Here is a 14,860-nt window from a genome sequence, read left to right as displayed (position 1 = left end):
CAGGCTAACTGGCCTGTAGTTCCCTGTTTTTTCTCTCCCTCCTTTCTTGAATAGCGGTGTTACATTTGCGACCTTACAATCCGCTGGGACCATTCTAGAATCTAGGGAATTTTGGAAGATCAAAACCAATGCATTCACTATCTCTTCAGCCACCTCTTTTAGAACCCTGGGATGTAGGCCGTCAGGTCCAGGGGGATTTGCCTGCTTTTAGTCCCATTAGTTTCTCTAGTACTTTTTCTCTACTTATATTAAGATCCTCATTAGACCCTTGGTTCCCCACCATTTTCGGTATGCTTTTTGTGTCTTCTACTGTGAAGACAGATACAAAATATTTGTTTAACATTTCTGCCATTTCCTTATTCCCCATAATAATTTCTCCTGTCTCAGCCTCTAAGTGACCAAAGTTTACTTTTGCTACTCTCTTCCTTTTTACATACTTGTAGAAGCTCTTACAATCTGCTTTTATATTTCTTGCTAGTTTTCTCTCATTCTATTTTTTCCCTTTTTATCAATTTTTTGGTCAACCTTTGCTGGTTTCTGAAACTCTCCCAATCCTCAAGCTTACTATTATTCTTTGCAACATTATAAGCTTCTTCTTTCAATCTAATGCTATCCTTAACTTCTTTAGTTAACCACAGTTGGATCACTTTTCCTGTGGAGTTTTTGTTTCTCAATAGAATGTATTTTTGTTGAGAATTATGAACCACTAGCTCTGGTGCACAGATATTCAGTACAACTCCCAAGCTGTTGCCAGGGCCCATTGCCTTTGCTGTGTCCCGAGCAGTCAGCCGCTTCTTAATGTCATGAGGAGTGAACCGAATTGCTTAGACACTGGTATTTGATGGTCGGAACCTTGAGAGGAGGCCGAGTAGGACCATCCACTTGGTACATTTGGCTGCAGGCACTTGAAAACACTTCAGCCTTGTCTCTTGCGCTCAATGTGCTGGGCTGCACCATGGTTGAGGATGGGGATGTTCCTGGAGCCTTCTCTTCTTCCTGTGAGGTGCATGGTTGTCCACACTATTCTTAACTGTATGTGGTAAGGCTACAAAGCTGCACTCTGACTTGTTGGTTGCGGGATTGCTTAACCTGTACATATGCACGGAATAAATTAACCTGAAGATATAAATACTTAGCGTCATTTATGTGCATACGGCTGTGGGACTATGTATTGGCGTCATGACGTCAATACTCAGTCCATGCACACTGACCAAAATTTTAAAGCCAGACTGCATACACTTATGCTTTACTGCCAATTCGCGGGTGACTTAACATTTTGATGTCCCCAACAAAATGTGCTGCAGAATGGCTACTAGCCCATAGATATTAAGTTCTGCGTGATTTGCCTCGATTTGGTTATCAGCTGCAGGAGACTTGCACTATGGGAGCCATCAGCTGAAGAGCAAAATGAAAATGCCTTTAGTGTACTGGAAGGATGAGCCTTGATGGGCCGAGTAATATTTTCTCATTGTTGATTTTTTTATGCTATTTACTCAAATGCCCATCGTGTATAAGATGATAAATAAGAGGCTGCATTATCAAATTCATTTTCAACTCCAGCTGATGGTGATATAAAGCAAGAGGAAATTGAGTGTTATCTAAAGCAAACCTACTGTACTTCGATTCTAATCGGAGTTTTTATTAACAGGGCGTTAACTCCAGGAATCCGAGTCGTCCACCTCCCAGTTCTGTAAACACAGGTGGGATTACTGAAATCATGGCTGAGGGTGGCGAGTTGGAATTTGTCAAAAGAATCATCCACGATAGCCTTCAGCTGCAAAAGAGACTGAGGTAAGCAAGGTGGGAAAGCCATTCTTTTCCGTTCCCATTTTGATGTGGCATGCAGACCCTGGGACATAACTTGAGCTCAAATAGTGTAAGTTTCAAGCTGTTACAACTTGGAGGAAATGCAAATTCTTCAATGCAACATCCATAACATCAGAATTTACATCTTTGGTCCTGCTGGATCTGAGTTTTGCTGATACTAACTCCATTTATGTGCATGGAACTAATTTGAATGACTTGACAGAGGCATTGCTGGTTCCTGTGAGTCACGACCACGCAGGACGTTGCAGCAAGAATTCTACCACGACAGTGGCATTTCTATGGGCTTAAAACAATGGATAACCATCTCACCAGAATGTTGCTGAAGTGCTGAACTGCTGCACATAACAGCAGACCAAACACACACGTAACATGAAAATCTTTTGGGGGGAAAAAAAAGAAGTAATCAATAGAAAACAGATCTATGTCACTTCCCGCATGACGCTCCTGGCCTTTGCTGAGTACCTTTCCCTAAATGGCCTGACTGAGATTGCAAATCATTGTCGTCCATTTTAAGAATGTCTATCGAGGAGCATAATAAAACAATAATTCATAGCAATTTTTAGCATATATAATCTGAATAACCTTCAGGTTGCAAAATTGGTATGTTGCATTGTGTAGTAATGCACTTCACCTTCACCAGTGCCCTTGGTCACTTCCATGACATTTACACCAATGATAACAAAACAACAACAGCTTGCATTTATATAATACCATTAACTTAGAACAACTTCCCCAAGCACTTCACAGAAAGGCTTATTGGGTTTTGACACTGCAGTTAAATCAATATTTAATAATGTAAAATATCCACTAAACAAAGAAAATCTAACGAAAGCAAAGAGAGGGCATGAAAAAATATTGGCAAGTAAAATCAAAGAAAACCCAAAGATGTTTTATAAATACATTAAGAGCAAGAGGATAACTAAAGTAAGAGTAGGGCCTGTTGGGAACCATAAAGGTAACTTGTGTGTGGAGGCGGAAGATATGGGTATGGTTCTTAATGAATACTTTGCGTCTGTTTTCGCAAAAGAGAGGGACGATGCAGACATTGCAATCGGAGGAGGAGTGTGAAATATTAGATTAAATAAACATAGTGAAAGAGGAAATATTAAGGGATTTAGCATCTTTGCAAGTGGATAAATCCCCAGGCCCAGATGAAATGTATCCCAGACTGTTAAGAGAAGTAAGAGAGGAAATAGCAGAGGCTCTGACCATTTTCCAATCCTCTCTGGCTACAAATGTGGTACTGGATGACTGCTAATGTGGTACCATTGTTTAAAAAGGGAGCAAGGGATAGACCAAGTAATTACAGGCCAGTCAGCCTAACCTCGGTGGTGGGAAAATTATTGGAAAAAATTCTGAGGGACAGAATAAAGCTTCATTTAGAAAGACACGGATTAATCAGGGACAGTCAGCATGGATTTGTTAAGGGAAGGTTGTGTCTGACTAACTTGATTGAATTTTTTGAGGAGGTAACAAGGAGGGTCGATGAGGGTAGTGTGTTTGATGTAGTCTATATAGATATTAGCAAGGCTTTTGATAAGGTCCCACATGGCAGACTGGTCATGAAATTAAAAGCCCATGGGATCCAAGGCAAAGTGGCAAGTTGGATCCAAAATTGGCTGAGGCAGGAAACAAAGGGTAATGGTCGAAGGGTGTTTTTGTGACCGGAAGGCTGTTTCCAGTGGGCTTCCGCAGGGCTCAGTACTGGGTCCTTTGCTTTTTGTGGTATATATCAATGATTTGGACTTGAATGTAGGAAGTATGATTAAGAGGTTTGCAGATGATACAAAAATTGGCCGTGTGGTTGATAATGAAGATGAAAGCTGTAGACTGCAGGAAGATATCAATGGACTGGTCTGGTGGGCAGAACAGTGGCAAATGAAATTCAATCCGGGGAAGTGTGAGGTAATGCATTTGGGGAGAGCTAACAAGACATGGGAATACACTATAACTGGTAGGACACTGAGAAGTGCAGAGGATCAGAGGGACCTTGGAGTGCATGTCCACAGTTCCCTGAAGGCAGCAGGACAGGTAGATAAGATGGTTAAGAAGGCATACAGGATACTTTCCCTTATTAGCTGAGGCATAGAATATAAGAGCAGGGAGGTTATGCTTGAACTGTATAAACCACTAGTTAGGCCGCAGCTAGAATACTGCGTGCAATTCTGGTCACCACATTACAGGAAGGATGTGATTGCACTAGAGGGGGTACAGAGGAGACTTAGAAGGATGTTGCCTGGGCTGGGGAATTATGGCTATGAGGAAAGATTGGATCGGCTGGGGTTGTTTTCTTTGTAACAGAGGAGGCTGAGAGGAGACCTAACTGAGGTGTATAAAATTATGAGGGGCCTAGATAGAGTGGATAGGAAGGACCTATTTCCCCTAGCAGAAGGGTCAATATCCAGGGGGCATAGATTTAAAGTAATTGGTAGGAGGTTTAGAGGGGATTTGAGGAGAAATTTCTTCACCCAGAGGGTGGCGGGGGTCTGGAACTCGCTGCCTGAAAGGGTGGTAGAGGCAGAAACCCTCATCACATTTAAAAAGTACTTGGATATGCACTTGAAGTGCCGTAACCTACAAGGCTACGGACCAAGTGCTGGAAAGTGGGATTAGGGTGGAGAGCTCTTTGTCGGCCGGCACGGACAAGATGGGCCGAATGGCCTCATTCTGTGCTGTAAATTTCTATGATTCTAAATCAGATAGAATTGTATCTGAAAACATTGACCTTAAAGGTTTATTTAAAAAATCAGCTGTTCAGGAGTACATTAACTGATCTTAAACTTGTAAATATTGATGTGTAGCTTGTTATAAAAGGTATTAAAGTTTGTGCTTTAGACGCAGCCGAGTTGACAAAAGCAGAGTATTTTCTCTTGCAAATAAATGGGCCAGTTAAATAACATGTAATTATCATACATGGCTTTAATCATAGGCTCATAGACCATAGTTCCTGCTGCTAACAGCTGCCTTTGTTTTCAATGTTTGTTGAACTGAGTAGTGGAATTTTATGAATCATTTTGTGTATCACTGTGAAGTTGACATTATCTGTTATTAAGCAAATAACTTGTTCCCCAGTTTAATAGTTAGCACCTTTCCCTTTTTATCTTGATAATTTTCTCATTAGCCTTTATGATTTGTGAACACATGCTCACCAAAATAAAATATTAAAATTTTAATATATCATCATGATAATTTTCCTTGATCACCAGTTGGGCACTTCTTCAGCCTAGAACTCAATATGAGATATCACTCAGTCTCGTTGTTATTGGGCCATGGCTGTTTACCATCGTAAAAGATTAATAACTGCAAAATTCTGGTAATCTCTAATAAAACCAGGGATTGCAGAAAATACACAATTCTAACAGAGGCTGTCACCTGAAATGTTAACCATTCTTTTCTATTTTCAAATGCTAATAGACTTGGTGTGTATTTAAAGCATGTTCTGGTTTTGTCTCATGCTTATTACTTTTCATATCCAGACATGTTCTACGTGACAGAATTGAGTCAACCGTTACAGGAAATTTGAAAACTTGCCTGATTATTACATGGTCTGACTCCAAATTTTAATGAACTTGGGTCCAATGAACTGCATGTTAAGTGTTCTCAAATTCTTTATGCTAATCCATCATATAATAATCTAGCTGCTGGCCAATCCATCATATAAAAAGCTGGACTGAGACAACAGCCACAAATTTGATTTAGTTCAAATACAAATGAGATACACAGTGAGTTAATACTTAAAGCACTAGTCACTCCAACTATGCCTTAATCTTGCTTTACATATCTGAGCACCCCTCAGATCTAGCTTTGGTTCCTGAATATTTTCGCAACATACTGTAATTGTGTGATTAGAAAAGTGTAATAGGGTACCCAATTCAACAGTTTCATTGTATATCTGTTAACCATCTAAGTTATTAAATAATAATAGTATATATATTAAACTAATTCATGAAACACTCGTTAGAAAGCTAAGACATTAAGAAGTCAATTATTTTCAGCAGCTCCTTAGTGTGCTCTAGAGCAGTTTCTGTTTTCTACTGAAGTCTCTTGAGTGGCTGTACTTGAAGGCAATATTTAATTTTAGAACCAACTTTGCAGATAATGAGAATGTTGCACTATTCTGGGCACTGCAGAGAGAGTTTTAAAAAAAAACTTCAATAGTGTAAGGGAAGGCTCTAACCTTTACCAGAGATTTGAGATGAGCAGTAAAGCATTGTAACTGTGACTAAAATTCACAAAGCAGCACATGGAACACAATGAGTTGTGACAGAATTCTCAGCTGTGGGACTCTTTCATGCCTACTTTGCCTTCTACTCCAATCAAGGTCAGTGACACAAATCTGTCATGAAGCTATTTACCTGTCTCATTCATTTGTTGCTGAGAAGCTGTCTACAGCAGCTTAAAGCTGACAAGCAGAAAGAATTGTATAAGTGTCCTCCCTTTTACAGTTTAAAAAAAAAGCACAGCTCTACAATTCTAATTGTAAAATATTTCTTAAAATACTACAGTTATCAGCAAATACATGGCTTTCATTCATTGATTCCTGCTTGAAAGCTGTAAATTCTTGAATGATTTAATAGTGTCAGCTTTATCATAATCCTCCTATTTTTCCTCCCTCCTATTGAAAAGTTTTGACTCCTTACTGCCATACATTTGGTTGGTTGTCTTCTGGTACCTCATCCAAATGGCCATTCTTCTCGTGTAAGGATTTAAAGTGAATGTTGGCAACTATTCAACCCCAAATATATCACAGACAAGCCCAATCCTGCCCTTACCTGACATCTGCATAGTGTACTTCCAGTAAAGAAATACTTGCATTTGTATACAGTAGCACCTTTCACGACCATTGGACATCCCAAAGCGCTTTACAGCCAATGAGTACTTTTTGAAGTGTAGTCACTGTTGTAATGTAGGAAACGCAGCAGCCAACTTGCGCACAGCAAGCTCCCACAAACATTAATTTGATAATGACCAGATAATCTGTTTTTTTTAATAAAGTTGATTGAGGGAACAATATTAGCCAGGACACCGGGGATAATTCCCCTGCTCTTCTTCAAAATAGTGCCATGGAATCTTTTACGTCTACCTGAGAGAGCAGGCATGGCCTCGGTTTAATGTCTCATTCAAAAGACGGCATCTCTGACAGTGCAGCACTCCCTTGCTTTTGTGGGACCTTGCTGTGCGCAAACTGGCCAGTATTCCACTCCCTAACCTAAGGGTTACTGAGCTGTTTTACATTCACTTAACTCGGCACACACCAAACAGGTGGACATTCCAGGTCCGCATGGCTCAGCTACACATTGTATAAATTCACTGAGCCATCAACTTTATACAAAGTCGATAAATATTTGAAGCATAGGAAGATACCAGGCCACAAGGAGAGTGCGGGGCTGTAGGATTAGTTGTGGATTGCTCTAGCAAAGAACCGGCAAGGACATGATTGGCCAAATGGCCTCCTTTTGTGCTGTAAACTTCTATAGCTCTATAACTTGTGTAAAATTTAGGATTCATGGAACAATACTGATGAAATGCAAAATTAAAAGAAAAATAGCTTCAGTGTGAATTTAGTTTAAACCAAATGCAAGTGAGTTCACTGTTGCAATGCGCTCAATTGCTCTTACACTCATGCTCTCATGCATTTGCTTACTTGTGCTTTCTTTTTATCCTCCATTGCACTCTGCACACATGCTGTTCGTTTGACCTCGAGGGTTACCCTCCAGGCTGAGAAACGAACAATGGAGGCAAAATACTCAAATGCCGCAATCTGCATCATTTCCACATCTTTCTTCTAGCTCTGGAGAAGCCCCAGCAGAATATATGGGTGTACAGGAAACTTTGGTTTATCCGGAGGTTGTATGTCCGGAAACCTTGATCTAACGGCAGAAATCAGCAGCCGTTTTGGTTAGGTTTTTTTTCTTCTCGCATTTTTTTTTTTTTTTTTTAAGTCAGGCTCTGGAAAGTGTCTCTGTAGCTTAGCAACAGCTTCAGAGACGCTTCCAAGGTACGGGCCAAGTGTTTACAAGCTGTTGCTAAGCAACAGTGTTGTCAGATACGGAGATGAAAACCTCCGTATCCTTCAACATTAGCGCTGGTCTATCCGGAAGTTTTGATAGGTCGGCAGCAGGTCGGTGCCGGATATCGCGAAGTTTCCTGTAGTCCCTGCTGCCTGTCAACTTTAGGTTGAAAACGTACTAAGTGTCGCTGTCTGTTTACATCATCTGTCTGGAAAACATACATTCCATGCAAACAGTAAATTAGAAAATGGAAATAATGCCAGTTCCTGGTGATGGCTGTTTGCAGGCACCGTTCTTTGTCAGCACTCTAAGAAAAACAATTTTTGCTAATTATAAACAAACCCTTTCTTCCTGTCTCTTACTATTTTTCCTTAAATACCTAGCCTCTTTCATCTATCTTCCTTTCTTTTTTCCTTGTGTCTTGTGTCTTGGACGCCTACGTTTTCCTTGCTTTCATCTTCCCTTTCTCTTTATTACTGTTTATTTGCATCTCTCTTGTTTCTATGTATCTTCTTCTGTTGTACTGTTCCAGCAAACTCCCAGCTGTGTTTTCTTCCATCTCCGCAGTTTAATCATTGGGTTGTTTCACCAACACAGTACATAGTACACTCTGGATGCAAGAATGGCAGATGGGAATATAATCTAAATGGGGAAGTGCTGGATGGGGGAATGGCTTTGATGAACAAAGGGATTTTGAGGTCTAGGTACATAAGTCATTAAAAGCTAGCTCACAAATGTAAAAAGCAACCAGAAGGGTTAATGGGATGCTGGACTTCATCACGAGGTTTCGAATAGAAAAACAGGAAGTACTACTGCAGTAAGAAACATAGGAAATAAGAGCAGGAGCAGGCCACACGGCCCCTCGAGCCTGCTCTGCCATTCAATACGATCAGGGCTGATCATCGACCTCAACTCTACCTTCCCGCCCAATCTCCAAATCCCTTGATTCCCCTAGAGTCCAAAAATCTGCTGGTTCGACTTCATTGTGTTCCGTTTTGGCCATTCCATTTTAGGAAGAATATACTGACCTTGGAGATAGTCCAGTGATGATTCACAAGGATGATACCTGGGATGAAGAGTCAAGTTATAATGAGAAATTGTGTAAACTTGGATCATATTTGCTGGAAATTAGGTGTTTAAGGGACAATCTAATTGAGGTATTTAAAAGAATGAAGGAAAATTAACATTCTATCTGGAGAAGGAATCCAGAACAGAGGTACATAATACAATTTCATAATAGAATTTAAAGAAAGACTTGCATTTTATACAACGCCTTTCACGACCACCGGATGTCCCAAAGTGCTTTACAGCTAATGAAGTACTTTTTGAAGTGGAGTCACTGTTGTAATGTAGGAAACGCGATTTGAGCACAGCAAGCTCCCACAAACAGCAATGTGATAATGACCAGATAATCTGTTTTAGTGATGTTGATTGAGGGATAAATATTGGCCAGGACACCGGGGACAACTCCCCTGCCCTTCTTCGAAATAATGCCGTGGTATCTTTTACGTCCACCAGAGAGGGCAGACGGGGCCTCGGTTAAACGTCCATTCCGAAAGACGACGCCTCCGACAGTACAGCACTCCCTCAGCACTGCACTGGAGTGTCAGCCTAGATTTTTGTGCTCAAATCTCTAGAGCGAGACTTGACCCCTCAACCCTCTGACTCAGAAGCGAGGGTGCTACTAACTGAGCCACTGTTTAGAAAGAAAGAACTTGCATTTATATAGCGCCTTTCGCATCCTCAGGACGTCCCAAAGAGCCAATAAAAGTACTTTTGACGTGTAGTTGCTGTTCTAATGTAGGGAAAAATTTAGCTAAAGCAGTTCAAACTGAATGCAAGAAATATTTCCTTGTACAGAGTTGGAGAACGTGGAACACATTGCCCAAGAATGCCATGAATGCCAAGTCAATTTATGGGAGATAGATCCTTGGGGAATATGAATATGAAGGGATATGGAGAAAAGGCAGGGAATTGGAATTAAAAGGATAGCATTGTCATGGCTAACAAAAAAAAGACTTGCATTTATATAGCGCCTTTCGCGGCCACCGGACGTCTCAAAGCGCTTTACAGCTAATGAAGTACTTTTGAAGTGGAGCCACTGTTGTAATGTGGGCAACGCGGCAGCCAATTTGCGCACAGCAAGCTCTCACAAACAGCAATGTGATAATGACCGGATAATCTGTTTTGGTTATGTTGGTTGAGGGAGAAATATTGGCCAGGACACCAGGGATAACTCACCTACTCCTCTTCGAAATAGTGTCATTGGGATCTTTTACGCCCACCTGAGAGAACAGACTGGGCCTCGGTTTAACGTCTCATCTGAAAGACGGCACCTCCGACAGTGCAGCACTCCCTCAGCACTGCACTGGATTGTCAGCCTAGCTTTATGTGCTCAAGTCCCTGGAATGGGACTTGAACCCGCGACCTTCTGACTCCGAGGCAAGTGTGTTACCAACTGAGCCACAGCTGACAACTGGGGTCGCAAGGCGGAGCTGATTTTCCTGTGTTGGTACACAATAGCTCCTGTAGTATTTCAGACTGATTTTTAAATTTATTGCTTAATTTTAGTTATGTCATAAAAGACAGAACTGCAGTCTACTCTTAATTCCAAGTCTTGTAATTCAAATTATCTGATCGTTCAATTTTTTAACACTAAAATATCACTGGTGTATTATTTACATTGCTTAACTCAAGTTATTGCATCATTCAAATTTTAGTGCAAAATACAATTTTGAATTAGCAGCAGCAGATGATACCAAAAGAAGTTAATCACCTACACTGAGGAAAGTTTTCAAAACATTGTTAACAGTCAAATTACTTGAAACGCAAGACATGATGATCTTGGAGGAGTTTAGAGATGAGAACTAGGATCTTGAAGTTAATAAAGTGGGCAACAGAGAAACAGTGAATCATGGTAAGGACAGGGGTGTTGGGAATGCGAGATTTTTTGCTGCAAAGGACTCACAGCCAAGTTCTGAATTAACTAAGTTTGTGGAGGAGATGAGGTTAGTCTTTCAAAAGTTGTAACCATTGGAATAAGATGTCAACTGTTCAAGCAAGTGAATTGAAATTGTATTCTGCTGATCGAGGTTAAATCTTGTTACAAGCTAAACATTTTTAGATGCAAAAAGACTATAGCTGTAGCTGTAATCTTCAGCAGATTGTCATCTTTATTTTTGGCCTCATACATGCACAGAGCTCAGGTGTGACGTGGCAACTATGCTGGCTGCCATGACGACATGGACAGCCACGATTAGCACAACTGTATGAAGCATGTTAAAGAGAGAGTAATTCAACTGAGTAGCTATGGCCCTGAAATTAGATCGGGGGCTTGCCGCGCGTGCAAGCCCCCGATCTGCACTCACCCTGCGCGCCGACATCTGAAGCCCAGGCCTGCTTGCATTTCCTGTCACAGGCCCGGTTCAGCTGTCGGCGCGCTGTGCTAACCTGATCCAGCGGCGTAGTTAGTGCGATGTGCCGGCTGGGATCAGGTGAGCACTGTGCAGCCAATCAGGGGAGGGGAAACTCATTCATGAGTTTGACAGTAAGAGCTGTCAAACTCATGAAAAGTATGGGCTGCCAAAACACTACTTTAGCTTTAAATAAAATTTTTAAAAACATCCCACTGATTATAATAACTATAAATAAGTTTCAAAAAATGTTTTAAACAATTAATCAGTTTTTTGAAAAAAATAAATTTTTAAAAAATAGGGTCTAAAACTAAACTTACCATCCTGTAAATTCTTTAAAAATAACAAACCTGTGGAAAAAAAATTTCTACATTGTACTAAAAGCCCACTTACCTGAAAAACTAAATACTTACATCTTGTTTTTCCACGCGTAAAGACCGGAGGCCTTTACACGCGCGCAACTTTGAGAGAAAAAAGAGGAATTTTACTGCGCACGCGCTGCCTGTGCAGTCGCGCGCGTTCTGCCTCTGAACCCCTTCGTTCAGAGGGCAGGAAATGCCGGTTTTCCCCGCATGCGCTGTGCATGCTGAAAACCGGCATTTCCTCCGGCCAGACGCGTGAGTACCCCGACCGTACTCACGCGTTGGGACAGGAATTACTGGCCCATTATGTTGCTAGAGAGAAAAAATACATTTCCACCTTGGGTATAGGATCTTTCCTTCCTTGGTTTTGCAATAAATTTTTAATTTAAGCAGTTCCGGCTAATTTGGCACACAAGATATGAGGTACAAATTCACTGTGTGAAATAGGCACCAGATATCTTGCTGTTGCAATTACCCAATTTCATATAAAACTGGTCATTTTTATTGGAGTGGCCTGGTTTAGTGTAACTTAAGGGAGATGCATCCAGACAACAACCTGGTATTTTTTTTTTAATTCATTTTTATGGGATGTGGACATCGATGGCAAGGTCAGCATTTATTGCCCTTGAGAAGGTGGTGGTGAACTGCCTTCTTGAACTGCTGCAATCCGTGTGGTGAAGGTACTCCCACAGTGCTGTTAGTTAGGGAGTTCCAGGATTTTGACCCAGTGACGATGAAGGACCGGCGATATACTTCTAAGTCAGGATGATGTGTGACTTGGAGATGGTGGTGTTCCCCTGCGTCTGCTGCCCTTGTCTTTCTAGGTGGAAGAGGTCGCGGGTTTGGGAGGTGCTGCCGAAGAAGCCTTGGCGAGTTGCTGCAATGCATCTTGTAGATGGTACACACTGCAGCCACGGTACGCCGGTGGTGGAGGGAGTGGATGTTTAAGGTGACACAGGGGGTGCCAATCAAACGGGCTGCTTTGTCCTGGATGGTGTCGAGCTTCTTGAGTGTTGTTGGAGCTGCACTCATCCAGGCAAGTGGAGAGTATTACATCACACTCCTGACTTCTGCATTGTAGATGGTGGATAGGCTTTGGGGAGTCAGGAGGTGAGACACTCGCTGCAGAATACCAAGCCTCTGACCTGCAATTGTTGCCACGGTATTTTTGTGGCTGGTCCAGTTAAGTTTCTGGTCAATGGTAACCCCCAGGATGTTGATGGTGGGGGATTCAGTGATGTTAATGCCATTGAATGTCAAGGGGCGGTGTTTAGACTCTCGCTTGTTGGAGATAGTCATTGCCTGGCACTTCTGTGGTGCGAATGTTACTTGCCACTTATCAGCCCAAGCCTGAATTTTGTCCAGGTCTTGTTGCATGCGGGCATGGACTGCTTTATTATCTGAGGAGTTGTGAATGGCACTGAACACTGTGCAGTCATCAGCAGACATCCCCATTTCTGACCTTATGTTAGAGGGAAGGTCATTGATGAAGCAGCTGAAGATGGTTGGGCCTAAAACACTGCCCTGAGGAACTCCTGCAGCGATGTCCTGGGGCTGTGATGATTAACCTTCAATCACCACAGCCATCTTCCATTGTGCTAGGTATGACTCCAGCCAGTGGAGCGTTTTCCCCCCGATTCCCATTGACTTCAGTTTTACTAGGGCTCCTTCATGCCACACTCGATCAAATGCTGCCTTGATGTCAAGGGCAGTCACTCTCACCTCATCTCTGGAATTCAGCTCCTTTGTCCATGTTTGGACCAAGGCTGTAATGAGGTCGGCAGCCAAGTGGCCTTGGCAAAACCCAATCTGGGCATCAGTGAGCAGGTTATTGGTGAGTAAGTGCCGCTTGATGGCACTGTCGATGACACCTTCCATCACTTTGCTGATGATTGAGAGTAGACTGATGGGGCGGTAATTGGCCAGATTGGATTTGTCCTGCTTTTTGTGGACAGGACACACCTGGGCAGTTTTCCACATTGTCGGATAGATGCCAGTGTTGTAGCTGTACTGGAACAGCTTGGCTAGAGGTACGGCTAGTTCTGGAGCACAAGTCTTCAGCGCGATAGCCGGGATGTTGTCGGGGCCCATAGCCTTTGCTGCATCCAGTGCGCTCAACCGTTTCTTGATATCATGTGGAGTGAATCGAATTGACTGAAGACTGGCTTCTGTGATGATGGGGCCACAGGAGGAGGCCGATCTGGATCATCAATGTGGACTGGAAAAATAAATTAAAGGGTAAGATAGTTGAAATGCAGTGGCAGACATTTAAGGAGATATTTCATAACTCTCACAAAAATATATTCCAGTGAGAAAGATTTTAAGAGAAGGGAGCACCATCCGTGGCTAACTAAGGAAGTAAAGGATGGTATCAAATTGAAAACGAAGGCATACAATTTTGCCAAGATTGGTGGGAGGTCAGAGGATTGGGAAATTTTTAAAAACCAGCAACGGATGACTAAAAAAAAATAAAGAGAGAGAAGATGAATTATGAGAGTAAACTGGCAAGAAATATTAAAACAGATAGTAAGAGCTTCTACAGGTATGGTTTCCTGGACCAATATGTCGAGGAACCAACCAGAGATCAGGCCATCTTAGACTGGGTATTATGTAACGAGAAAGGGTTAATTAGCAATCTTGTTGTACGAGGCCCCTTGGGTCGGAGCGATCATAATATGATCGAATTCTTCATTAAGATGGAGAATGAAGTAGTTGACTCAGAGACAAGGGTCCTCAATTTAAATAAAGGAAACTACGATGGTCTGAGGAGCGAGTTGGGTAGGATTGATTGGGGAATGGCACTCAGGGTTGACAGTGGATAGGCAATGGCAAATATTCAAAAACCGAATAGATGAGCTACAGAATTTGTTCATCCCAGTTTGGCATAAAAATAAAACAAAAAAGGTGACTCAACCGTGGCTAACAAGGGAAATTAGGGATAGCATAAGATCCAAGGAGAGGACATATAAATTGGCTAGAAAAAGCAATAATCCTGAGGATTGGGAGCAGTTTAGGAGTCAACAAAGGAGGACAAAGGGATTAATTAAGAAAGGGAAAATAGAATATGAGAGTAAGCTTGCAGGGAACATAAAAACTGACTGTAAAAGCTTTTATAGATATGTGAAGAGAAAAAGATTGGTGAAGTCAAGCGTAGGTCCCTTACAGTCAGAATCAGGGGAATTTATAATGGGAAACAAGGAAATGGCAGACCAACTAAATACATACTTTGGTTCTGTCTTCACAAAGG

The 14,860-nt window shown here is 41.8% G+C and overlaps 1 protein-coding gene across 6 annotated transcripts in view; it reads left to right on the top strand.

Moving 5' to 3' along the window:
• The window catches only part of mettl16 (methyltransferase 16, N6-methyladenosine), a 153,145-nt gene that overhangs the window by 111,520 nt on the left and 26,765 nt on the right, over window positions 1-14,860 (top strand). For all 6 annotated transcript variants that reach the window (XM_085964847.1, XM_085964845.1, XM_085964846.1 and 3 more), the window contains exon 6: window positions 1,649-1,791. In XM_085964847.1, the coding sequence (XP_085820973.1) occupies window positions 1,649-1,791 (143 nt within the window). The remainder of the gene's footprint in view (window positions 1-1,648; window positions 1,792-14,860) is intronic.

Source organism: Somniosus microcephalus, chromosome 22 (genome assembly GCF_052327205.1).
Source record: "Somniosus microcephalus isolate GS21.2 chromosome 22, FLI_Smic_1.0, whole genome shotgun sequence".
Taxonomy (NCBI): domain Eukaryota; kingdom Metazoa; phylum Chordata; class Chondrichthyes; order Squaliformes; family Somniosidae; genus Somniosus; species Somniosus microcephalus.
The sequence above is the reverse complement of the archived record's forward strand: the minus strand, read 5'-3'. Positions and strand labels throughout refer to the sequence as shown.